General features: G+C 57.3%; 1 protein-coding gene across 1 annotated transcript; it reads right to left on the bottom strand.

Annotated features, from left to right (window-relative positions):
• Nucleotides 1-1,285: 1,285 nt before the first annotated feature.
• On the bottom strand, nt 1,286-25,666 carry LOXL1 (lysyl oxidase like 1). Its single transcript, XM_058542037.1, has 7 exons — nt 24,223-25,666; nt 10,296-10,404; nt 7,164-7,301; nt 6,503-6,659; nt 5,737-5,832; nt 3,987-4,102; nt 1,286-1,623 (listed from the first exon to the last, which is right to left on the bottom strand). The coding sequence occupies exons 1-7, from the start codon at nt 25,364-25,366 to the stop codon at nt 1,617-1,619; spliced, it is 1,767 nt and encodes a 588-aa protein (XP_058398020.1). The 5' UTR covers nt 25,367-25,666; the 3' UTR covers nt 1,286-1,616.
• Nucleotides 25,667-26,203: the final 537 nt, after the last annotated feature.

Here is a 26,203-nt window from a genome sequence, read left to right as displayed (position 1 = left end):
GTGGCAGGGCCGCACCATCTACCCTGGGCCAGGAAAGAAGTGTACCCTAGCAAGACTCGGTGAGGGAAGGCAGGAGGGGCTGCAGCCACACTCCAGCCTACTGCCCGGGCTGGTGAGTGGCACAGGGGCCCCAGTGGGCTGGGGCCAGAACCCTTCTGGAAGCACAGCATGGCTCCAAGAAGCCCTCCCTCTCCACCCCGTCAGGACCAAGTTGCTGCCAGGGACCCTGAGGCATGAATAGCATGACAGCCAAAAGGGGGGGCCTTTCTCCTTGGAGGACTCTGAGTACAAATGGGCTGGGGGGTCCATAGTGATCTGGAGGGGTGGGTCCAACACCCTGCAGCTCAGCCAGCACCTGCCTCTGCAGCAGGAGCTCAGTGGTTCTCCGTGTCAGAGTGTGGGTCAGGAAGGAGCGCATTCCCATTCTACTGATGGGGAAACCAAGGCCCAGAAGTGTAGCACGACTTGCCCAAAGTCACACAGCCGGTCAGCAGGAGAAGGGACCCTGGAACCCAGAGCCCTGGTTCTCTCCCTTTCTCTCTAGTGTTACCCGCTGGGAAGGCAGGGAGCTGAGGGAGGCAGGTAGGCGCAGAGGTATTCTGAGGGCTCCAGGGAGGGGAAGGAAGAGGGGAGCGCCCTCCTTCTGCTTCTTCCTGCCCGGACCCAGTGTCCAGGACCTTGAGGACACCATAGCCAGGGCAAGAGAGAGGGACACGGAGCCAACCGGCCTCCCCCCATCTCCCATTCCCACTGCCATCAGCCTCTGCCAAATATACTCTTGTCCCTTCCCTCCCTGGGGAGACGCCACCTCCCACATGAAGCCTCCACCATTGCCCTGGGGCTGTGTCACTAGGTGTGGCATGCACCGCCCTCCGTTCCCTGTGAGCTCCCTGAAAGCAGGAACTGATTCTCCCGTGAGTGCTCAGTTCCAGCATAGGCCTGGCATTCAGTAGGTGCTCAATATGTGAGTAAGTGGCTGGTGGAGTGAGAGTGGGAGGCCACAGGAGGGGAGGGTGGTGGAGGAGCAGGAGACCAGCAAGGAGGAGTGGGATGGAGCCCCTCCCCCAGGGGATGTGGAACTCTTCCCACTTAGGGGCTCGGCCTCAGGATAAACCTGGGGAGGTTTCCATAGGGGCTTGATGCCCTCTCTGTCAAGGTGTGGTCCTGACAAGGTGGTAGCTGCCTTCTCCACATTCTGCTGGGAAGGATGAAGCCCCAGGACGTCCCCTGAGCCCAACCTGGCTCTGGCCAGCCCAGCCAGCAGGCCACAGGCAGAACCACAGAGTAGAAAAACCTTATTTTATTCAGCTCAGGCCTGGGCAATCTTGCTCTGTGGCATGGCCAAAATATAAAAAATAAAAAACCAACAACCGACAAAATAACGCAGTAGAGAAAAGTTAAGTACAAAATTGGGCCTGGCATCCGGAATCCCTGTGGTTTCGGTCCACGTTTGCTCCCTGAGGCCGGCAGGGAGGGCTGCCCCTGGCGTCCAGCGGTCCCTGCCTGTGAGAGGGGGGCTGGGCCCCTCGGGCGGGCGTGTCCTGGCGGGGGGCCACCTGGGGAGCAGGGCCTGCTTTGGGAAGTGGGGAGGTTGGCCGTCTGTCCACCCTCGGAGATCAGGATCTAAGGGAAGAAAGAGAGCAGCTCAGCAGCAGGCTGCGGGGCAGGGCCTCACGCAACCCCAGCCAGGCCCCCGCTGCCCACCCCAGTCAGGCTTCTCTTCCACAGCCCAGGTCCCAGGGGGCGGGGGGGGGCAGGCACAGCCTCCATTTCCCTCAGGGATCTGGGCTCAGGGGAAAGGGGCCGACCTCTCAGCCCCAGCGCCGGAAGAGGGGTTTCATGGACTCGCCCACCCTCCCAGGGCACGGTCTCAGCGGCCCCTCTCCCCGTGCCCTGAGTCCCAGATTGTTTTCTAGGCCATTAGCAGAGCTGCTACTGTCTGGAAATACTTTCTTGTTTTTTCTAACTCAGTGCTTTTTGAAAAAAGCCTCCTTTTTCCTCTTCAGAAACATGATGGAAACCCACAGGCGTCAGTCCCGAGGCTGTTCTGGGAACACTCCATCCTGCTTCCTGTGCCGGCCCGCTGCCCGCCTGCGGTCAGGGTCGCAGAGACTCTCTAATAAGACCTGACCCACTCCAAGCACTTATGTAAAGGGCTCAGAAAGAAGGACCTTGGCCTTCCCTGCGCCCGCAGGCCTAAGAGGACTGGATGGGAGCTCAGGGCTAATTCTCTGTCTGCCGTGCTGAGGGGCCTAGTTCACTGCCTGGGAAACGGGAGGCTGTCTCAATCCACCTTTCCCAGCAGCAGGCGGGTCTAGAGGAGGATGCAGGGTCCCTGCCTCCCTGGGCACCCCTCCACCCTCTTTTTTTTTTGCATGCCCCTTCCTTCCTCCCTCCCTCCTTCTCCTTCTCTACAACTGCATCCCAGAAAACCTCTATCATTTAGGTGTCCCTTGAATTTTGAATGCCTGAATGAGACAGGCCCTGAGGAGTGAGAAGGTGCTGGAAACCCAGGCCTGCAAAAGAGATAAGTTGCTAGGGATGGGGCAGGAGTCAGCCATTTCAAACATACTCTGTGACCTGGATAATTCTGATCTAATTCTGCTTATGACGAACCTAATCTCTGTATTGAACTAGAGGCTGCTGTTCTCATTTTTAATACACATGGTGCATGGTGGGGGCTGTGAACAACTGTTCACAGCTTAGTGGTAGCAGCTAAGGGTGAAATGGCTGTCTCTAAGTGGGTCCTGACTCTGGTCACAGACTGAGCCCGGACCCTGGTCACACATTGGGCCCCAATCCTGATCACACACTGAGTCTCAACCCTGGTCACACACTGAGCCCTGATCCTGCTCACACATTGAGCCCCGACCCTGCTCACACACTGAGCCCCCACCCTGCCACACACTGAGCCCGGACCCTGCCCACAGAGCCCTGACCCTGCCCACACACTGAGCCCCGACCCTGCTCACACACTGAGCCCCGACCCTGATCACACACTGAACCCAGACCCCGCCACACACTGAGCCCCGACCCTACTCACACACTGAGCCCCCACCCTGCCCACACACTGAGCTCCGACCCTGCTCACAGGCTAAACCTCTCGTACCTGTCAACCATTAATAATACACACTTTTGGGGAAGATGCCCCTCTGAGCCTTGGAATCTCTGGCATTTGTCCCCCAGCTGAAGGACTAAAGCTCTAGGACTACTCTTTTTTTAAATGGAGAAGACTTGCTTTGACCTGATCAAACATTTTAACATATGGAGTGGGGTGGGGTTTCTTAGTGAGTTTGTAAGCTGGGGGTCCCTCTGCAAAGTACTTCACGTGGGGAATCAGGAGAGAGGCTGAGGACAGCCAGCCTGGGGCAGCGACAGCTGAGGACCCTGCCCAGGAACCATGTGCCAAAGGCCTGGGCTTAGGGTTTAACAACCCCTTCGACAACAGGGCCCAGGGACCGATGACAGCTCATTCCAACTGGAATCACTTCTATTTGGGACTGTTTAATCCACTTGATAAGGATAATAATGATCACACAGCTGCCATTCATTGAGCACCACTGTGAAGGGTTCTTGAACACAGGCCTTTAAATCCTTCTCATAAGCCCACGTGGAGTGCCTATTTTATAGTTGAGAAAGGCAGTTCAGAGAAGTGAGGTGAACTGCCCAATGTCACAGAGCGAGGACTGCAGAGCCCATGCCCTTCCACCCACCCATGCTGCTTCCTGCTGGTTTCCACTTGAGAAATCTGCGGGAGCCGCACCCCAGATCAACACCCGCAGCCTGTGCGCCCCCCATGGGCACTCAGCGTGGGATTGGCATGGACAAGGCTCCTCCTGCTGAGCCTGTGGGCTGGGCCCACAGGCAGCTGTGTCTGGCCATCAAGGTGACCCAAAGTGCAGGTATCTTATGTACTTCATGTGGCCCTGCCCGCTCCCCAGGTAGGAAAGGGGCTGGGGCAGGGAGAGTGGTGGGCAAGCACTTACTGGACAATTTTGCAGTTTGTTGCAGACGCATAGCGACCTGTATAGTGGATGTTGCATCTCACCACATTGTTGGTGAAGTCAGACTCCAGAACAATGTACTTTGGGTTCACGTGCACCTGAGGAAGGGGAACGGAGGGAAAGGGAGCTGGTCAGGGGGCTGCGCTTCACCTGGTCACCAGGGAAGGCAGTGGAGAGGCAGGCAGGCAGACACAGAGGAGACAGAGAGAGCGAGACAGGGAGATGGAGAAAGACCATGCCAGACCAAGAGACACAGAGACGGAGACACACTGGAGACACATGGGGAGATGCAGAGAGACAGAGTGAGGAAGGAAGAGACAGCTCATAGTCAAAGAAAACATCACTGGATCACTCTTTTCAGAAGATGGGAAGCTTCCCCAGAGCCAGAGCCCAGGCCAGGTGGGCCCCACCTGGGGCACTCAAGATCACAGAGGTTGAGTCACCGCCCTAGGGAACACAGCAGTGAGTGAGGGACCACGCAGGGGTCCCATGCCTTGTCCCCCTGACTCTGAGGCTTGCACCCTTTTACTACATGTGCCTGTCTAGGTGACCTGTTGAAGGCCTGTCCGGTGCCAGGTGGCATCTCCTGCCCTGGAGCGCAAGTCACCTGACACTCATTGAGACAATGGCCCAAGCGTAACCTGTCTGAAGAAGAGCTGTCAGGACACAAGGAAACCTCTTAAGTGTTGGATTAACTGGGGGGTGTGGGGAGCTTCACTGGGGTAGGCTACACCCAGCCTTATTTCCAGAACATTTAAAAACAGATACAATGATCTCACTCTTAAATCCTCATACAGTCCTTTGGGGCAGGAACTGCATGTTACTTATGTGGCTCAAATCCCCAGTGCCTAGAACTCAGAGGGGCCTTTGTACGTGTTTGGTGGGTGGACGAATGAGGGAAGGAAAACAATACCCTTGACAACCCAGCCCCTGGGTGAGGCCGAGCAGAGGCCCCCCCGAGCCCGCTGAGAGTTGCTCAGGATGGGGCTGCAGCCAGCTGCTTCCGGCTTGCTGTGTTCTGGAGCAGCCTCTCCAGCAGCCCGTCTTCACGCAGGTTAGAGGTGTCTTCACTGCCCTTCCTTTACTGAACTTCGGCCTGGAGCAGTGGGTCCAGGGGAGCTGGCAGAATGAGCCCACCCTCGCTTTGCACCTGCTCAGAGGAGGCCGAGATTTGGCTTCCCCAGGTGAGGTCGTGATGACTGGGCCCCCACGCAGCCTGCATGGACGTCCCACGTTGGGCAGTGTGTCCTTACCATGCTTTTCTACTTGTCAACGCCAAGGGAAGGGGCACTGGAGTGAGCATACATGGAGCAGGGGTTCAGGCCGGAAGGGACTCTTGGGCATGGGAGCCCTCGGCTTTGTAGGGGTCACTGTGAGGAGTTGAGGGTCTCTCTCAGAGAAGGGCAGTGTCCTCTCCCAGAGGGCACAGAGCCTGCCTTGCCCCCAGAGAGGAGGATGGACCACATGGCTCTCCAAGTCCTCCGTCACTTAGAGAAAACAGAGTCATCACCTCCTCTAGCATCACCACACCTGGGCCGAAGGCTCCTTGGTGCCTTTATTGGAAAGAGGCTGTGTCTGCCTGAGGCTAAGAGCTTCCTCCAGAACATCATCAGCTGCTCAGCAGCTGAGGAGGGAGCACACCCAGAGGCTGAAGCATATCTCATATCTCAGAGGAGGGGGAAACTGAGCATGAGCTGTAGGTTGGAGAGGTGCCCCAGAACAGGAAGCCCACCTTGAGGATGTAGTTCCCCGGCTGCACATCGGTTATGTCAATCCATTGGCAGTCGATGTCCGCGTTGTAAGTGTCATAGCAGCCTGGGCTCAGGCCCTGGGAAGAGGGACAGGAGTAGAGAGGTTGGGGTGCTGTGCACTCCTCAGAGCCACCCCATGCCCACCTCAGCAGCCTGGGGCCTCCTTCCTCATGCTTCAGCCTGATCCTGGCCTAGGATAGCTGCTCAGAGTTGGTCTGCCCCTTCTAAGTCCAATGGGTGGGTGGACCAGAAAGACAAGAGAGATGTAACAGTCATATGGGAAGGATGTAATGAAGGAGGCAGGGATGCCTGGGAGACATGGATGGAGGAATGGATAAAGAGACAGGCAGGATAGATGGACATTCTGTGGGATGTTCGGACAGACTGACAGAAGGACAGATCTGGGTAGACAAATAGGCAAACGGAACATCATGCCATCTAGATGTCACTGGAATGTTCCTTTGTTTCCACGAGCAGACAACCCTGGGAACGACACAGGAATGGGCAAGGGTGGGGGGCAGTCCCCGAGGGGTCCTGTGGTGGCCTGAGGACTGGTGAGGATACCCTCACTCTGACTGAGTGGCCGGGATTCTTGGCACTAGCCGGTCCTCAGCTTGGCCCAGCCTCCCCTCTCTCCTGGGCGGGGCTCCGTCCCGCACTCACTCCCGTGGCCCCGCCCTGCCTCTCCCCTGGGCGGGGCTCCATCCCCCATGCCCCAGTGGCCCTGCCCCGACCCTCTGGCCCAACCTGCGTGTGAGAGGTGCACGCGTAACGCTTGAGGTTGCCAAAGTCGCAGGTGCTGTCCTCCAGGCAGAAGCTGGCCTTGTGGCCCTCGGCTACCTTCTTGCCTGTGCCTGCGTCCAGCAGGTCGTAGTGGCTGAACTCGTCCATGCTGTGGTAATGTCTGGGGCAGAGGAGAGGAGGAGGCAGAAGAGGGCTTGGTCACCCCTGGGCTTCCCGTCCCGCACCCCTCCTGAGACAGGCCCATGACCCTGCTGTGACACAGCCTCCTGACCAGTCTGGGCTCTGGGGGGTCCGTGGTCCTGTGTCCCACAGGGCGGCATCTCTGGTGTCCCCACCTAGCCAGGTCATCCTAGGAGAGCAATTCCTCACGACTCATTTCCTCGTGGGCTCTAACTATACTGGCCTCCCTTGGGCAATGCCCTGTATTCTAGACATTTCCATCCCTTATCAAGACTGATCCTTCTATGTCCCATCTTCCAGTCCAGCTTTTGCTACGGCTCCTCTGAGAAACTCTTGGCCCAGAGATGTATCCTTGGCAGACAACACGTCACCGGGGCCCTCCCACCGGCACCTGCCCCTCCCAGAGGCTAATGCGGGAGGGGAGCTCAGGCCCGAAGCCCCTGGCCCAGAGGAGGAAGCGGGCGAGGCCGGGTGGTCCACTCACTGGTGGCAGCTGTGCCACTCCCAGGTGTGCCGCGGCCGGTTGGGGAGGAAGTCCGCTGTGCCCTGGTTCTTCACACGCTGGGGGAAGCGCAGCAGGACCCGCACGTCGTAGTCAGTGGCCTCCGGGGCGTACGCTGTGCTGTGGGGACAGGTGGGGAGACTGGAGTGGGGCTGGGTACCGTGACACCGACACCCAGAAGGCCGACTTGTCCCTAAAGATCCTCACGTCTGACCCCCTGCACTGTGGCAGAGGCTCCGGCCTCTCCCCTGGACTCTCCCCCTCTCTCCTGACCTCCACGCGGGCCTGGCTGTCCCCTCCTTTCTGGCCTCCACCGTGTGGCTGGCAGCTGCCAATGGAGTCTTTCTAAAGAGCATCTGGCCTGACAACGACCCTCTGAGGGTCCCTGATGGCTCTCAGCTGGGGGCAGCCCCTGGGGGTGGGGGCATATCAAAATCTTTGGAGGGCTTTTTAAAAACGGCCCTATCCAGGAGAGTCTGGTAAGTTTTCCCTTCTGCAGACAGAGCCCTAAGTGTTAACCAAAGTACGCCACGTCGCTCTCACGTGTGGGCCTAAGCAACAGGCTCGGGCTCTTCATGGTCAAAGCCTCTTCACTTTCCTGATTTTGTCTGCCCTTCTGCTCCCCCACACACCCTGGGTTCCAGCTTCCAACACTGTTTCCCAAACGGACATAACTCTTTCACTAATCTGTACTTTTGCCTCTGCTGTTCGCTTGATCCAGAACTCACCCAGCCTCCTAGACCCAACTCAGGACCCCTCCTCCAGGAAGTCTGCCTTGATTGCACCACTTAAGAGGACTCCTGACTGCCTGAGAGCTCTAACAGCACTGCCTGCAGCACACCCGGATACGGTCGGTGAGACTCCGCCACCTCTCCCTGACTTCGTGGCTTCAGGATCTGCCCCTTTCTGTTCAGGGAGCATGGGTCTAGTAGAGATTGCCTGCTCACAATTCACTTACTGACCCTCAACTCCCAACTGAGATGGGCCTTGTGAGAGGAGAAGGAAAGAGAAGAATGAGGGGCAGCAGTGAGGGCACACGCACGCGCACACATACACACCACCCAAGGGCTGGCTGAAGTCTCCTTCCCTCTTCAGCTGGCCGACCCAAGGGGCACTTCCCTAGCCCTCTTTAAGGTCTGGGTCTTAAGGCCAGAGGCAGGCGGTGGCCAGTTGGGGGGATTAGCTCTCTCTGAGAGGATGTCTGGACAACAGGCAGTACAGGCTCCTGTCTGCCAGGACGTAAGTCTCTTGGCCTTGTCTAGGGGATGCTTGGAATCCGTCTGTGTCTGGACTGGAACAAAACATCCTCCTTCCCTCTGTTCAGTTAAATCCTGCCCTTCTGTTTGGCTCGGCACACCATGGGAAACCATCAGGGTCTAGGTTCTAGGCCCAGCATGACCACAAACTCGTGGCGAAACTCAGAGCAAGTCCTCCCCTCGTCCGTGTTCTGCCTGCCGTCCGTGAACTGGCACGGGTTTGCGGCCCACACTTTCGATGATCTCCAAGGGCCCTCCCGCTGCAGTTCTGCTGCATTTTCTAGGTCTGTATCTGTGCCCAGCCTCCTCCGATGCCTCAGACCTTGCAGACCTCTCCCTCCTCTGACCTCACACAACTCCAGCCTGCTAACGGCTCATTCTGGCTCTCCTCCCACTCCCTGATGCCTGTTTCTGTCATTGGGGCACGGGGTGAGGGGCAGCTCTCTCCAGCTAGACCTGGAGATCCCTCAGGGCGGATCTCTGGCTGCCTCCTCCCCAGCCCAGCTGGGACACACGGCATGCTCCATGAAGACGGGCTAATAGTTTGGCTTTGACTCAAACTCCTCAAAACTCAGCTCAATGGACTGCCATGGAGGCTGAGAGTTCCTCACCGCCGGAGGAATCACAGAAGGAGCATTATCTTATGCTCTCTTCCCAGGACAACGGAGACGAGACCTGAGTGGACAGGCGACCGAGTGATACTCAACGTGTGGTCCCTGGACCCGGGCCAGTTCGCACACTGTTTGCTGCCAGTTTGTAAAGAGATAAGGAACTTGCTCCAGCATGTAAATCAACTACATCACTAATCACACTGCTTAGTTCAGCTGACACTATTGGTTTTTGAAGCAAGACTCTCTCGATGAAGGATGCGGTGAGTTGAGTTACATTCTAGTGCGAGCTCCTTATCTTGTTACAGATAGAGAGCGGTCTGTGGTCAGCTACTCTGAGCAGCAGTGGACTAGAGGTTCCACAAGTGAGAAAATGCTGAGATTCCAAAGGGCTTCCCAGATACTAAAAAGTGAAAGTAAACAAAGAGCTCCCACGTTAAAAAAAAAAAAAAAAAAGCAAATAATTACAAAAAGTAGGTGATTTCAACATAGAGGGATGTCAACAAAAGAAGTAGGGCAACATAACCTTTAGCAAGTTCTTCTAGCAAGGGAGGTGTCCCCAAAGCATAAGTATTTGAACAGAATATTCGCTGTTCAATTCAGAAGCAGAATCCCCCAGAAATAACGGAGAGTTGGCTGTGCTCACCTTCTGGGTTCCTGTAAACTGGCATCCTCTTCCCCTCTCTCTAGTGCAACCCATAACTGAGGCCTTTTTGTCACACATGCCCACTGCCCCTGCTGTGACCCAGGCAGAGACAGCCTGGGCCAGCCAAAGCGACAGCTGTCCTCTGTGAAGACGGCTCAGCAATCCTGCCCTCTATCTGGAAGGCTAATCCTCTGAGAGGACCTCCCTGGGCCCTTGTGGGAGCACTGGGAACCTGGGCTCCCCACGAGGAACCTTCTCAGGCGGCAGCTCAGATCAGAAAGGTTTTAGTTCCCCTTACTGCTCCTCAGTACCCTGACGGGGCAACACACACCTTCGGGGCCAGGGTGAAGATTAAATGCCACAGTGAAAGTCAAGTTCCTCGTACCGTGATGCATACAGACATGTCAGATAGTCGCTTGTTCCCTTCCCCTCCTGACTCCTGTGGTGCAGGCAAGGCTCACAGATGAAAAGGTCAGGGTCCTGAGAGGCTCAGACACTTGGCCAGGGGCATGCAGCTTGCAGGCAGCTGGCTAGCATGAGCGTGGGTTCCGGACGACTCCCAGGGACCGTCTCAATTCTCCATGCTTCCTCCTCAGCTCCTTACCTGGCCAGACACTTCTCCTCCGCAGCACAGCGCAGGGAGTACAGATGAGCTCTCTGCACATAAGTGGATGCTTGCACGTAGTTGGGGTCTGGGACCAAGTCAGGGAGACCTGGAGTGGGCAGTGGGGGAGAGGGAAGAGAAGAGCATGGCACTGAGGAGGGTCAGGCTGGCCACCGTCAATGCCCAGAGACCTCCCCAACCCCAAACACCCTTTGCCATTCTTCTTCTACACAGGCTGTCACCTCCTCCTGGAAGCCTCCCACCCTGAGCCAGGTGTGTGATTGGAACCATTCTCCCTGGGCACAGGTGTGGGGTCAGGGAGGTCAGGCAGTAGGGGCTCACCTCTGGGGCTCCATGCTGTGGGAGCCGCTGGGACCTAGAAGAGCTGGGACGTGAGCAAGATGTGGGAGACAGGGCACCATTTGGAGAGCCAGAGAAGAGGAAAGGGTATCCCTGGCAGGAGTAGGAGCATGAACAAGGGCCTGGAGGCAAGACTGAGTGAACCAAGTAATTCCCTGACAGAGATGCTCCCCTCCACGTCCTTATTCCCCAGGCCTCTGGGCACCAGCCCCCAGACGCCCTCTTCTCCTCTCACCCCTGCAGCCAGCATTCTTCATGAACCACCAAGAAAGCCCTGGGCTTCTGGCCCAGAGTGGGTCCCAGAAGGCTCATGGGCAGAGCCAGGTGAATGGTGGTTGGCAGAAGTGAGGTGGGTAGGAAGGGACGGGCTAGCAGGAAAACACATCCCCACAGCAGCCTGCTGACCAGGCAGGATTCTCAGCCTGGGCACCCAGCCCGACCTTCTCAGGATTCCTTTCTTCCTGCCATGGTCCCCCGGACCTGACCACGCCCTCCCGTCTGCAGCCTCTGGCCTCCAACCTGAGGGGCCCCTGGCTCCCTCCCCTGCAGGGCCTAGGGTCCAGCGCCCACGGAAGACTGCTCCAGCCCTGTGGTCACGTGTTCCCCAGGATATGCTAGAGCCAGGGGTCTGTCCATCCTGCCTGCCCCCTCTCTGTGCATAAGTTAGCCCCAGTGAGAGTTATTAGGACTAAGGAGAAACCAAATTCAGGTGTCCAGACCCTATCCGCATGAAATAAGGAAGAAATGATCTTGATGTTGAGTGTGGGAATGGTGGGGCACAGGGTGGGGTGGGTGGTGGGCAGGGGAACGCCAGAGCCCTGGGCTCCACCCCAGCTCTGCTACCGACTTAAAGGACAGTGCGCCTGGGGCCTCAATGTCCCCTCCCCTCTCAGGCTTCAGGGATTCTGGTAGAGAAACGATAAAATGAGGCTGTCAACTCCCCTTAGCGTCCTTCAAGCCCTCCGCTGTTGTGGGCACGCATAGCGAGGGGGCTTGAGTCATGCAGACAGGATTCCAGCACCTTCTTCTTGCTGCCAAAAGCTCCTGTCAGCTTTTAGGTCCAGAGGGTAAGGCAGAGAAGGACTCTGGCTTCTCAGCTTTTCACAGAGGCGTCTGCCTGCACACCACCCCTCACACACACATCCCTTGGGCTCCCAGACTGTAGCTCTACTCACCCTGGGGCCCGGGCCTCACCCGGGAGCAGCCAGTGTGATCTCACCTACTGAGAATGAAGAGGAAGCTGGGAGCACAAGGGTGGGTGAGGATGAGGTGGCTCCTGGCTGATGGGGGCCATCTTGGCCAGCCTCAGCCCCATTACTCAAGCCCCCAGGAATGCCTGCAGTCACTTCCCAAGGGATCCTCAGGCCCTCAAAGCAAGGGGCCACCTCGGGGCCAAGCTGGTTCTCACCCTCTGGTCCTCAGAAACCTCTGGGGGAGAAGCGAGGAAGACACGAATGCTCCCCTTCCCCATCATCAAAGTGCCTTTCCCTCAGCAACATGTGGGGGTGGGTCAGCTGGGCTCGAAGCCTCACGGGACCCAGCATTTGGCACCAGACATCCCGCCTCCCCCACCCCTGGCCCGGTTTCAATAAACACTGCACAGATGGCTCCACAAAGCTTTTCTGGCCCGACCCTTCCTCTCTAGGCCATTCCATGAGTTGGCTGTGCAGTCCAGGGAAGTTAGAAGAGCCAGCTGAGAAAAAGGTCAGGGGTATTGAAGGCTGGTGCCACTCCTGGCCTCTGACTGAGCCCTATGGTCACACACTGAGCCCTGACCCTGGACCTATACTGAGCTCTAATCCTGGCCACACACTGAGGTTTGACACCTATCAACAACTCTGAACCTCAGACTCACTGTTGTTTGTCCCCAGATTATGGACTAAAAGCTCTGTACCTAAAAAAAAAAAGTCTTAAAAAGAATTGCTTTCACATCATCAATCCTTTTTGATTATAACTGAGTGGAATGAATTTTCTTTTGTAAGCTCCAGAGCCACGGGGGAGGGGCATCTATAGAGTCTACCTGTGGGGATTCCAGAGGAAGCCTAAGGACAGACACCTCAGAGCTGCTGCTGGTCACACTCTGAGCCCTGACCCTGGCTATAGATGACCATCTTCCTCGCACTGTTGAGGAATCTCAGGTTCAGGCAGGTGCCTCCTGCTCCAGGAAGTCCTCCCTGACTGCCAGTGACATTCCAGACTGCACACACTTCTCCTGTCTCACTACTAGATCTGGGTTGAGCTATAATTAGATTTCATCATATTTACCTATGTCTACTCCCCTCCAGACTATGCGCTCCCTGAGGGCAGGGCCTGGGTCCCACTTACCCCCTCAGCAGGGCAAACCCCCATGCTTCAGTCTGACTGACTGCCCCATTCCGTCAGCCTTTCTCAGGCAACCTTCTTGAATGATTAGTGGCTTAATACTTTACTTTCCAATCATCCATGAGCATGCTCTACACCTTGTACCCTGTAAGACATCAGGACACACATACATGCTGGAGGGAACGGAGGCTCAGAGAAGGCAATGAATTTGACCACAGTCACACAGCAAGTTGCGGCAGCCCCAGGAGGAGCTCCCAGGTCCCAACTCCCTTCCAGGACTCTACTTGTCATTCTTCTCTTTATAAAAATGAACTTTTTTGAAGTATAATCTACATACAGTCAAATGCACAGATTTTAGGTGTACAGTTTAAGTTTTGACAAATGTATACGCGGTGTAACTACTACCACAATCAAGCCATGCATTGTTCCCACCATCCTTGAAAGTTCCCTCCTGCCCCTTCCCAGTAAATCCCCCTTTCCCCCGCCACCACCTCTGGTAACCACTAATCTGTTGTCTAATCACTTTAGATTAGTTGTGTCTTTTCTAGAAGTAAAATGGAATCACTCCAACTATTATCTTATCTTCTTTGTTCTACATCTCTGACCATCCCAGGCGTCCTGTGAATCCCCTAACAGGCTCCCTCTGGCTGTGCTCCACCTCCGTCACATCCTCATTGCCCTGGGGGAAGCTGCCGGAAAAGAGAGCAGCCTTGGGAGTTCAGGCCGGGTGCCCCTACCCACTTCAGATCCCTTGCCCAGGTCCCTGGGCACAGCAGGCCCCCTCCCTCAGCTGGTATGTTTTTCTAGGAAGGAACAATGCCTCCTTCTCCGGCCTGCTCTCCCAGGAGGCATTCCATCAGCAGCCAGGCCTGCAGGCTCCGCTCTTAGCCCCTCCACAGGGGCTCGGGCGTGGGGGTGGGTTGTGTGATACTGGAAGAGGGCTGGGGGAAGGCTTGAGTGGGGGCTTGTGGATGTAAGGGTGGGGCACAACCAGGCCCTCCAGGCAGGGTGGCCAATGTTGGGTGAAGTCTAGTTACAACCAGACCATGTGCTCACCCCCCATCCCAAGAAGTGTGCATCTTAAAGGAAGATCCTGGAGAGAGGGTAAGGCTTACTCAGAAGACAGTGAGAACTATCAGTAATTTTGAGGAGGGGCTGGGATCTCTTACCAGAATATATGGAGTCATCCAGCCCTTGGACCTGGCACTTGGAGTCTTTATAAAGTGGACTTCAATGAGAACTTTCCTGGAGACTCCCGTTTTTATAAATGCAGAGAAGTGAATTGATCATAATTCTCATTTTAGAGCAAACTAACCATTATCACTGGTCTATGCAAGGCCCCTATATTGTAATAAACATTTTTAACCTTCATCCTCATCCTTGACCCTCAGACATATCCTTGAACATCTGTGTCTCTGTGAAAAATCTGCAGTGTGTTGGAGATGGGGTATATATTCTTAAACTACATAAATTATATTGTCTTAGAGGTCTCATTTTGTTTCTTGATTTTCTAGTCAATGTAAACTTCTAAAATCTATCTAGTTCATTGTTTGTCATTGCTAAATACAATTCCACAGTCTGTACCCTCCATGGCTGATCTAGCCAGTCTCCTGGGGATGGACCCTTGGGGACGGGGCCGACCACTCAAAGACTGGGCAGATGCTCTTGCTCAGGCTACCCAGGGAGGTCCTGGTCACAATCAGTGTCCTGCCTTCCGCACCAAAGGCAGACAGGAGCCTGACTTCTTACCCCACTCTGTCACAGATCTTCTGTGTGACCTTGGGCAGGTCTGGCCCCTCTCCAGGCCTCACTGCCTCCACTGATCCAGATCTGATTGTCCTCTGCCCCACTGAGGGCCCGGAGCCCTGGGCCAGCCCCCTGTAGGTGCTCTTCCCCAGAAGGAATGAGCTGACCATGGTGGTTGCGCAGATACGGATTCAGGCTGCACAAAGCCCTGGCCAGGTTTGGGGGGACACTGAGTCACAGGGCAGCAAAGGCCCCTGGGATGGCTGAAGCCAGGCTGCTCAGCAGGGGAGGGGCTGGGTGTGAGTGAATCGGGTCCCAAGGCCATTCTGTAGGCACCTTCTGGTCAGGAAGAAGTCCCTCTTGGAGCCTCCAGGGCAGTGAAGACAGAGTCAAGGGACAAGGGCCAGTGATCTGCATCCCCACTCTGCCCCTAGAGCTTCCTCTGTGGGGGATCCAGGGCCCCTTCTTGGGGGGCCGATGTGCTCAGGACCAGCCCACACTGCCCTCCCTCCTCCAACCCAGGCTGGGCCTGGAGCTGCTGGCTGGCCCACATGCCAGCCCACAGGAAGCTGACCACTGTCTTCCCCCTCCCCGGCAGGACCCAGCTAGGGCCTTCTTGTGGCAAAGACTCCAGCAGGCGAGTTTACCATCTCGTCTCAACTCCCACTATCCAGGTCTCTTCTACCTGCTTAGGCTCAGTTTCCCCAGCTGGGTGACGGGGAGACTGGACTAACTGGCCCTTGAGCACAGGTTGGATGGCTCCATAAACACTTGGAGACTAAAATATTTTCAGGAGCTATGCAGTCCATTCCCCAGCCTCGGGCAAGAGCCCAAGACCTCTCACAACCTCTACAGAGAGGACTTTAGCAGCCAGGAAATTCTCCCACCGTCTGACCTAAATCCTTCCTGCGTTAGGAGAAATCTGTTCCCTCGTGCTCAGCGGTTCCTGGAGGCTGCCCAGTGCACAGGGCCTCCGGTCACATGCCTGTTGCTAGCCCACATCTCACCTGTTTTCCTCCTGGCTTCCCCTTTTCTGTGGTTTCCATAAACCTCGTCCCCTTCAAAATCTTTCCTCCCCAGGCCTCCTGCTCACAAGAAGCAGACGAAGGAAAGTGGAATGCAAAATAGCCCTAATCTCTCGAGCCCGGGGCTGGAGGATAAACAACGTCCAGCAGGAACCGGTCAGCCGGTTGTGAAGTATGTGCAGAGCGGGATATCTTGGCTCATGCAGCCAGACTCCAGAGGAGCCCCAGGTGGGGAAAGCAGAAAGCTCACAGAATAAGGAGCAGCCAGGAGGGCCTCCAGGGCAGGAGCTGGCAGCTCTGGAGCCTACGAAAGTATCATCTCATAATCAGGAGATTAAATTTTCAGCACCAGCCTGGCGGTGCCACACCACACCTGTGTGATGAGGAAACAGTTAAGGGGCTGTAGGATCCACTGTGCCCCACCATGAAGGGCCAATCCCAGCCCAGGCAAAGGAGCTATGGCGGCCATAGAGCCAGGCCCAGAACCTTCAATGGCTCCCCACTGCCTACAGAATCAAGCCTAGACTTCTCAGGGTGGCAGCTACGGCCTTCTGTGATCTGGCCTTAACCCGCCCTTCCACATCTCTTAACCCTAAGGATCCATGGGCCGCTCTCTAGCACACCTGACCTTTTCTGCCCCTAACCTCTAACCCCACGATGCCCCTGTCCTGCAATTCCCTGCCTCCCCCCACCCCACACACACCCCAGCGTTGCCCTCACTGGAGTACACAGTCTTTAGACCCCAAAGCCTACCTTGTTTGTCCTGACCACCCCCTGCCACCACCCTGTGCCCCCCTCCCTCTTCCAGCACACATCTGCTGCCCCCACCTGACTGGGAGAGCCAGTTGGGTGGCAGCAATGGCCTCACTCATCTGTGTGGCAGGACCCGACTCAGAGAAGGGGACCCGTGTGTGTTTGTTCAACTGGGCAAAGTGCCCGGGAAGCAGGCCGAGGCTGTGCTGGGACACTCACCTTTGGGGAGGTTAGCTACCCTCCCATCTGGCCAAGCCTTCTGCCACCTCCTTGCACACCTCGCTCACTCACACCCTTCCCAGCGCGAACACAGCCCCTACCCTCCTGCCCTCCCACCCCGTGGGCCCGGTGCCCCCTGCCTCCATCTCCAGAAGACTTCCTGGATGCTGCCGTCTCCTGGGTTCCCTCCCTGGCCCTCAGACCCTTCACAGTGACCCGAAGTTTTAATTTTTCTTACAAAACCCACTCAGCCCACAGCCTTCCACCTCAGCTAACGGTAAGTCCATCCTTTAAGCTGCACATGCCATAACTGTGTTATGCCTGACCCCTCTTTGTCTTACATCCCACATCCAATCCATCGGAAAGCCCATCGGCTCTATCTCCAAAATATATCCTGAATCTGACTTCCCACCACCTCTGCTGTTACCACCCTGCCCAGCCACCATCATCTCGGCCTGGATCTCTGTACTAGCCTCCTCTTGGTCTCCTGCCTGCCTCCCCACTACCCATTCTCAGGATAGCAGTCAGGGACCCTGTTTCAATGTCACTGTTCAGCTCAAACCCTGCAGTAGCTCCCCAATGCATGGAGAATAAAAGCCAAAGTCTTCACAGTGGCCTACAAGGCCCTCCATGGTCTGGGCCCTGTTACTTCTCTGACCTGTCTCCTGTCATGCCCCACTCCAAAGCCATTCTGCTCTAGCCACACTGGAACACACTTGAAAGCCCTGGGGAATTCCTGCCTCAGGGCCTTTGCACTGGCTGTTTCCTCTGTCTGGAACGCTCTTCCTGCAGACAGCTGCATGGCTCACTCATTTGCTTCCTTCAAGTCTCTGCTCAAATGTCACCTTCATGAGGCCCACCCTGACCACCTTTGCAACCTCCCCCAACACTCCAGATCTCCCTTACTTATCTCTATTTTTTCCCCAGCACTTACCACCTTCTATTACTTATTTACTATGTTTATCTATGAAAATACAAGATTCACGAGGGTGAGGATTTTGTGTCTTTCTTTTCACTAATGAATACCCAGCTGTAATCCAGCGCCCAGCACCCAGGAAGGCACTCAGTGAGTATTTGCCGAATGGCTGAATTTCCTCAGGAGATGATATCTGCTCTCCCCAGCCAGATGAGACCCCCTGGGGGAAGGGGTGAGTGGGACTGTCCTCTGCCTGCCACCCAGCTGCTGGCCCAGGTCTTGGTGCACAGCAGGTTATGGGAGCTGGAGGGACGGGCAAGACGGAAGTGGGCCTGGGCCACTGCCTCCTGCTGCGGGGCTGAGACCCTGGTGAAGACGGGGATGGCTCCGGGGCACCTCTGAACTCTCTGCACCAGCTCAGGGCCTGGCACCTGCATGCCCTCAGTGAGCACGTGCACAAATACTCACACCCCACAAAGGGTCTGGGGGCATCTGCCTGCATGAGCACAGACCCCATTATTAAGTAGAGGCTGGGCCTGATTCCAAAAGTCCTTTCTTTTGAAAAAGGATTCGCTTTGGGGTTAGAAAGCCTGTGGTTCCAGTTGGCCCACAAGTAGGAGGAGGGGTGGGCTGTCTCCGGAAGCTCTGATGGCAAAGGCCTCTCGGGCCTTGCCCTCTCCACCTGAGCCCCTTCTGTTCTGGCATTCTGGCACCAGTGTCACCCCATTTCCAGGTGATACTGAAATGCCTGGTTTCTGGGTGCCCATCAGCAAGGGGGAGAGGGACTCAGGTGCAGCCCTGGCCCTGTAATCCTGAATGCAGACAAAAAGGCCCTCTGGGTCCAGCTGCCTGTGGTGAGAAGGCCGTTGGGTCAGGGCAGGGGAGGGGACAAGACCCAGCCTCTCCTTCCGGCCTCCTAGCCAACTGCTGCTCCGCAGGAATGCCGGGCACAGAATTGGAAGCAGGTGTGGGCTGCCTGGGTAGACCACCCGCCTCCTACCCCCGCCCTTCCTCTCCTGCCATTCCAGCCACTGCCCTGGGGAGTTTTCCATGTGTTCTTGGCTTGGACAGGAGTGGGGTGGACTCGGGCTGGGACTACTGGGGAGGGGTGCCCGCGGGAGATGAGAAGACATGGAGATGGGGCCCCTGGGGTTAGGAGAGAGGGAGGAGGACGACGAAAAGCCAGAACTTGCACACCAAGTGTGGCAGTAGCCTGGTGCCCGGAAGCCCCTAACGACTCCCCACCCTGCTCTGCCACCACCCCAAATGGCTCTGTGTGGCCTGCGAACTCAAGGAAAAAAATCCAAATTTTGGATTTCCAGGGGGTTTAGACCTGAGAGGAACAATGAACCCAGACTCATACCTTTCCCTGAGGGGCAGTCCAGCAGGGTCCAGGCCTGGCCACTGATGAACTCAGAGACCTTGGATGAGTTACTGAACTTCCCTAGCCTCAGTTTCCTTGTCTGTGAAATGGGGGTGACACTACTATCTATCTCACAAGGTTTCTGGGGGGCCTAAATGAGAAAAGGAAGATACAATGCTTGGCACGGTGTCGGGTGCATGTTAAGGGTTCAGTAAATATCAGTTGCTATTATTATTTACAATAGGAGCTGCCTCTTCTTGCAGGGATGGTCCAGTTGAGACCAGGGGAGAGAGGATGTGACTTTACAAACTGGATGATCAGAGAGGAGACAGGAAGTCTGCCTGTGATGAGGCTGCCCAGGACACTACTTGTTTGTTCTGACACTAGTGACCTTCGACTGCCAAATGGGGAAGTAGGAAGAGGACCCAGTTCCCTCTGTCTCCACAGCTGTCTGACCCTTACCACAACTTCCTTGGCCTGAAGACTCCATTTCTTTCCCAAGGAGCAACTCCTTCAGGGAAGGAAGGAGGGATGCTGAGCTGTGATTCTGCCTCCACCAGTCACCAGTTATGTGACCTTGGGTTAATCATTTAACCTCTGAGGGCCTCCGTTTCCTCATCTGTGAAATGGGGATAATAATACCTAGGGTTGCTATGAGGATTAAGTGACTAATTGCAAAGCTCCAAGAAGAGTGTCAGGCACGTGGTAAGCACTATATAAGTGTTGGTTAAATAAATATTCTGGAGTCTGGAGTGAGAATGACAAGGCCTCACGCTAACACCACCCTGGGGAGATACTCTTCGCTTCCAAAGCCTTGCACACTCACTGTCCCCTTGCACCCTGTCACAACCAGTGCCTGGAACATACCAGGCAGTCAAGTACCTATAGAATGACCAAAGGAACGAGCAAATAAATGAGATGTGCAGAGGAAGCAATAATTAGAAAAAAATCAGAAAAAAAATAATATATAGTGGTTACGAACTCAGGACAGGGAGTCATGCAGACTCAAATCCCGGTTTCACTACTAAGAGGCTGTGTGACAATCAGAAAGGAACTTGTCACTTTATCGATGAAATGGGCTCCTGGGGTTGATGAGGGAATTAAGGGAGATGATGTGTAAAGTGCCCAATATATGCTAGCATAATCATCCCCTGTGGGTGCAGCGGCGGGAACTGAGGCCCAGAGAGGGGGAGCTGGTGGAGGAGGCCCAGGCTCTCATCCTGCCCCACCTGGCTCACAGGTGGAGCAAGGGTCCTCCTGGGTCAACTCAGTGCAATACAGAGGTGACAGGCTCGGTTTGAATTCTGGATCAGCCGCATCCAGCTGTGAGACCTCCCTGGTCTCAGTTTTCTCCTCTGAACCAGAGGACTGTAATCTCCACCTCTCCCGGGGCTGTGAAGGTGAATGAAATGGCACATTTAAGCCACTAAGCTCAGCAGGGGCTCTTCGGCAAATGGCCGAGTTGTCAGTATCATCCCCGCCTTGGGGCTCTAACTCTGGACACCTGCTGGGTGGAGGCCTGCCTCTGTCCTTCCCAGCATCTACTCCAAGCCCTGTGGAGGTAGGCAGGCGACCTGGGGTGGGGGCAGGGAGCCAAGGCTGCTCTCAAGGGCTAAGGGGCCCTGTCTGGCCTCTTGGGTGCAGGAGGCTGGATGGATAGGGGAGTACCCTAGAAACACCCCAGGTGTGTAGGAGATGAAACATCTAGGCCCAGGAGGAGCACAGTCCCCATGGGGGCTGTGGAGGCCTGAGAGAGGGAGGAGGAGGAGAGGGAAGGAAGGAGGGGCCTCAGGTTCTGGAGCTGTAGACTAAGGCATTTAGATTTTGTCCTGAAGGCCTTGAGGGCCACAGAACCTTCTTGAGCAGGAAAGTAACATGGTTGGCCCTGCATGGGTTTATCTGCCCCATGTGTAGGATGGACTGGCAAAGGAGAGGCTGAGGGCAGGGGACCAGAGAGGAGGCAGCCACAGCTCCCTCCTGGCCTCTGATTGGCCGTGTGAGGTCAGGGATGCAGGACCCACGCCAGGCAAGGCTAGCGCAGCCATCAGACATGCCCTAGGAGGAGGCAAGGGCAGCCTGCTCCATGTTACTTTCACAGGGTCGCCAGAGCTGGCCAATCAGGCCAGGGGTGTTAGGGGGAGGCCCTGGGAGGAGAGGTGTGGTCTTCTGGGGATGGGAGTCCGCACTAAATCCACAAGCTCAGAGAAGCTAAGGCTACGGGGAGGCAGGAGCAGGGGCGGGGAGCGTGGGAGAGGAGGGCCTGGCTGTGGTGGAGGGAAAGGCACAGAGCAGGGGACACGGGGCCTGGGAAGCAGGATTTCCTGAGAGCCAGGCAAAGTATGTGACCCTCTCTGGGCCTCTGTTTCCTCGTCGTCTCTCCGGTTACACAGTTCAGAGCTGGAGACAATGGTATTGCAGGAGGCCCTGGGCAGCCCCCACTCAGGGTGGGATGGAAGAGGGTGCAGGCACCCAAGGAAGAAACCAGGCTCTGGACAGGCGTTTGGAAACGGCCCAAACACGGAGGGATGTGGGCGGTGCACACATGTGTTTGGTGTTGTTAGAACACATCCACGCCCACACACACGCAGGCTGCCAGCGGCCGGCCTCAGACCCCTGGGTGTGTGGCCAGGAGGAATGAGGTCAGTCTCAGAGAATCCGCCCTGGACTCCCACACCAGGCCTGGGGGTCTGATCTCAAGCACAAGGCCTGGCCCTTCCTGAACTGGGATTTTCCGTGGTCCTGGCCTAGCAGGGTGGGGAGGGGGAACCAGTGGCCGGGAAAGGGACCGCTCCCTCTCTGGCTTGTGAGCCCCAAACTAGCCTACACGGGGCCCCCACTCCCACCCCACACACCATCCCCTCCATGCCTGGGGGAAGAGGCACCTGGAGGGGCTGACGGCCACCCCTTGAAGCAATGCTTGGGCACCTCCTCCTCTGGGAAGTCCTCCCTGAGCCCCTAGTCCCTGACTGGGGCAGCCCCTCCTCTGGGCTTCCCTAACAGTGCCTGCCCAATCACAGTACTGCGGTGCCCCTTCTGCTGTGCCCCTCCAGGGCAGGGCCTGGATTTGAGCACACCAGCACACTCCGCTTGGCACCTCGCATACTCCCTTCAGGGGAGAAATGTCTTTAACCCAAACGAATGTGGGGCTCAGGGGCAAGGCCAGAGGCTCTGCTAAGCACCAAGCACCCCCACTCCAGACATGGCCTTGCCCTGGCCAGTTCCCCTCTGAACCTTAAGAAATGACAGGCCACAGTGGGGCCCTAGAAAACCCACTGGCTTGGAGCACAGACACTGAGTGCCAGGCCTGGCTCTGCCAGCAGTGCTGTGGCATTTGAGGCTTCAGTTTTCTCCTCTGCCCAGAGGCGGGGCGCTTCTGGCCGAGCCCCACTCTGCGGTCTTGCATTCTAAGAAAAGCCACCACTAAAGCTTAGCACCCTGTAGGTAAAATGTCCTCTCCTCCAAGCGGCTCTAGGAGTAGCTGATGCACACTGTAATCCGCCCTGTTGCAGGGATGCTGCAAGGCCCAGTAAGGACCAGATGTGGGCAAGGCCACCGTGGGCAGGAGGATGCCCCCTTCGTCACATCACAGAAGGGCCCTCCATCTAGCTCCTGTAGGTTCTCAAAGTGGGATTCAGCACCCATCTTTAATGTTACTCCTACTACTTGGGTGAGGGAGTGGGTACTACAAGTGGGGACACTCCTCTCCGCTAGCCTTGGGCTCCAGCAGCCCCTAGGGAAAGAGGAGTATCCCTCCCTCCCCCTAGCAGCAGCCTCTCACCCAAGGTCAGTATGGCTTCAGACAAGGCAGCAGGCCCCGTGCTGACAGAGGCAGAGGAGCAAAGGCTGAGGGTGCAGTACCTGAGCCCCTGGGCGGTGAAGGGCTCAGCCCTCACCTGGTGGGCCTGGCACACCCTGGGCGTGGAGCAGAGAATCAGCACTGACTGCAGCCTGAGAGAGGCAAGGCAGGGGTGGAACCCATCTGCACTGGGGACCGAATGGAAAACCGTGAAGGAAGCTGACTTTGGACTTGCAGAGACAGAAGCAGGAAAGGAAATTCTAGGACAGCAGAGGATGGGCCAACAGCCGTCCAGCCCTGGCCAGACCTCTGGTGGGCCCTTGCCACAGTAGCCCACCTGCTAACAGCAGCTGGAGAGTTGCCCACTGTGCCCTCGGGTACACATGCCCCAGCCCCTCCCCCACCCCCCAAAAAGCCAGAGGGAGGCCTGTCCCCAGCTGCCTCCTGGAACTCTCCTCCAGGGCCAGGACCAGGGTGAACTGAGTGAAGACAGTGAGGCACTGGCCAGGTGTGCAAAATTTAAGAGGGCGCCAAAAAACTCAAAAACCAAGATAAGTAATATTTGAGGCAAGATTTGTAAAAATCAAAATTAATGCAAAAAATCTGTGATGAACAAAATTTCAAATAAAGACAGGATCAGTATTGCTGATTTTTCAGTTTGCCTCAGACTCGAATATGGCTTGGCATGGCACCATTACTGAGTCTATTTAAAATTTGGATATTTTGTTCATCATGTTTTTGCATTATTTTTGATCTAAAAAATATATTAAAATATTACTTATTTTGATTACTGAGGTTTTTGGCGCCCCATTAAATTTTGCGCCGGGGCCAGTGCCTCACTCAGCTCTCTAGTCCAGGCCTTGCAGTGTCCGTCTGAGCGAACTCCTGATCATCTAGTCTGGACTCCTGCCTGCGGCAAGAGCCTCCCCTCTAACCTTTTGCTCATTCCGGCCAAGCTCACACATACCCAGTGACTGGGACTTGCCACACCTCCAGAGGCAGCCCCTAAGGCCTTTCGGAGTCTGCTGCTTCCTGCTTCACCCTGTGAGGCTGGCACAGAGGCATCTCCAAGGGTGGAGGACATGCCCTGAGTGGAATGAGGGAGAGGCAGGGAGAAGGGCTCCTTCCTTTTGTCCCCAGATGACCCAAGCCATGTCTACAAGGTGCCTCCTCCTAAGGCCCGGCCAGTCTCTCCACTCCCTGGCCCCCAAGCCAGGGTCCCAGTCCAGGAGTGCCTGGCCAAATCCTGGCACTGATGATGCGTGGACGTGGGGAAGGCTGGGAGGAGGGACGCATTGGGGCTACTGATGGGAGTCCTGACTTAGCAGCTCAGGGGAGGCCTCTGGTAAGGGAGGAGGGGTCTGGGTGCCAGGTGCGGTTCGCTAGTGACCAGGAGGCCGGACAGCGGGCGCCAGGACGGTACTCACCGCGACCGTTCTGGTTGGGCCGGTACACGCTGCCCACACTGACGCGGCCCTGCTGCGCCCCGTTGCGCTCCCCACCCGGCGGGGGCGCGTCCGAGCTGCGCACGGGCAGGTAGGGCGGCTCCAGCACGCGGAAGGGGGGCTGCGGCTCCACGCGCGGCGGGGCGTAGGCCTCGGGCGGCACGTTGGCGTAGGGCGGGTACCAGCCGAGGCGGGGGTCGCCTGCGTAGGCGCCGCCGGGGGCCTGCGCGGCGTCGGGGCCCGGTTCGGGGTAGGCCTGCTCGAAGCCCGCCGTGCCCTCGTTGTACAGGCTGTGCGAGTAGCGGCGGTCCAGGCCGTCGGCGGGCTGCGGCGGCGGGGGCTGCGGCGCGTAGGGCCTCTCCGGGGCCGGGTAGAAGGTCTGCGGGGGGTACTCGGGCTGCTCCTCGCCGCCGCCGTACTCCTCGTAGCGCGCCCGGGGCTGGAAGGGGTAGACGACCCCCGCCGAGGCCACGGCCGCCGCCCCCGCGCCCATGCCGGCGCCCGCGCTGCGGTAGTACACGTAGCCCTGGTCGTAGGTCCGCGATGCGGGGTCGTAGGTCTCGTACTGGCTGACGTAGGGCGCCTGCGGGTAGGGGAACTGCTGCGGGAAGGAGGGCGGCTGGCGGTAGGTGGTGGCGAAGGCCGAGGCCGAGACCGAGGAGGCGGAGCCCCCGTGCCGTTGCTGGGAGACCGAGGTGCGGGCCCGGGCCATGCCCGTGCTGTCCCCGACGGCCACCTCGCGCCAGTTGTCGGGCACCTGGCCGAAGCCGAAGGGGTGCCGCGCTTGGCCGCGCACGGTGTCCGACGCCACGCGCCCGGGCAGGGGCAAGGACGGGGCCTGCCGACGCCGAGGGCCTCCTTGGCTGCGCCGCTGCGAGGTCTGGGGGGCGCCCGCCAGCAGTACCCGGGAGCTACTCTCGGCGTGCTGAGGCCGGGCCGGCACGTACTCTGAGCCTGAGTTGAGCAGGCTGTACACCTGCCCGTTGTTCTCCCACTGGATCAGCTGCCGCCAGCGCCCCGGGTCTGAGCCCTGCCCTGGTTGCGCCTGCTGCCCGTGCACCAGGACGCAGAGGCAGGCGCCCCACACCAGGGCCCCCAGCTGCCCGCCGGCTCGGGCCAGAGCCATGGTGGCCCCTCTGCAGAGGCCCGGTGGACTGAGAGGCTCTCAGGAGTGGACTCCTGTGCGTGCTTCTCTTTCCACGGCCTCGAGGACAGGACGGCTCCTTGCCTGCCCCAGCTCTAGCTTTGTCCATCCTGGCCTTGTCCCGAGCGGGACGGCTCCTCCGATGACAGCATTTCGAGGCCAAGGGGTCAGGGCAGGGCAGGGGCGGTGCCCAGGGCTGCACGAGGCTCTCTGCAGGGCACCGGGCAGGCAGGACTGCCTGGGGGCCTTACATGGCCAGCCCGGCACTGGCTGGCCGCTGGGCTGGCGCTTTCCCACTCTGAATGAATAAGCAACAGGCTTGGAGTGTTGGGAGGTTTCGGGCAGCCTGGTCTGCCTGCTGGGGCCTTCTCCGCGGGGCCCTACGGCCCGCCGGGTTTTAGCTATGTGGCCTGTCCCACAGCCGCTATGCTCCCTCAGTCCCTGGAGCTCCCAGCCAAGCCAAAGACCTGCCTCTCAGAAAGAGAATGAGGCAGGGAGTAGGAGGAGGCCTCTGGGGACTCAGGCCTGGTAAGTGGGGCCCTGACAGGGAGAACAGAGCTGGGGTGTCAGCACTACTCTGGCCAATTTTCTCTGCTTTGGACTCAGCATCACTGGTCTCACCTTACTTATTGGCTTCTTGTTTGGGCTTGAATGAGCCCCTGACACCTGTCCACTCCAGTCTCTCCCCAGGACCCCTGGGCTCTCATTCCCCAAAGGCAGTGCTAAGAGACACCCTTCTTGTTGGTGGGCCTCCTTGGGGAGATGCTGAACCCCAGCTGAACCACCCTCTAATTCTGGACCCTCACTTCCTCTGGCCGG

This window comes from Diceros bicornis, chromosome 5 (genome assembly GCF_020826845.1).
Source record: "Diceros bicornis minor isolate mBicDic1 chromosome 5, mDicBic1.mat.cur, whole genome shotgun sequence".
NCBI lineage: Eukaryota > Metazoa > Chordata > Mammalia > Perissodactyla > Rhinocerotidae > Diceros > Diceros bicornis.
Note: the sequence above shows the minus strand (reverse complement) of the source record. Positions and strands in the feature narration are given on the sequence as shown.

Bases quoted from the DNA above. Each gene is read 5' to 3' on its own strand.
- LOXL1 (XM_058542037.1), bottom strand. From the start codon at position 25,366: ATGGCTCTGGCCCGAGCCGGCGGGCAGCTGGGGGCCCTGGTGTGGGGC. The intron at 7,302-10,295 runs GTAAGGAGCTGA...CTGTCCCCACAG, and splicing joins GAGGAGAAGTGTCTGGCCAG to CACAGCGTACGCCCCGGAGG. The intron at 6,660-7,163 runs GTGAGTGGACCA...CCTCTGCCCCAG, and splicing joins GAGTGGCACAGCTGCCACCA to ACATTACCACAGCATGGACG.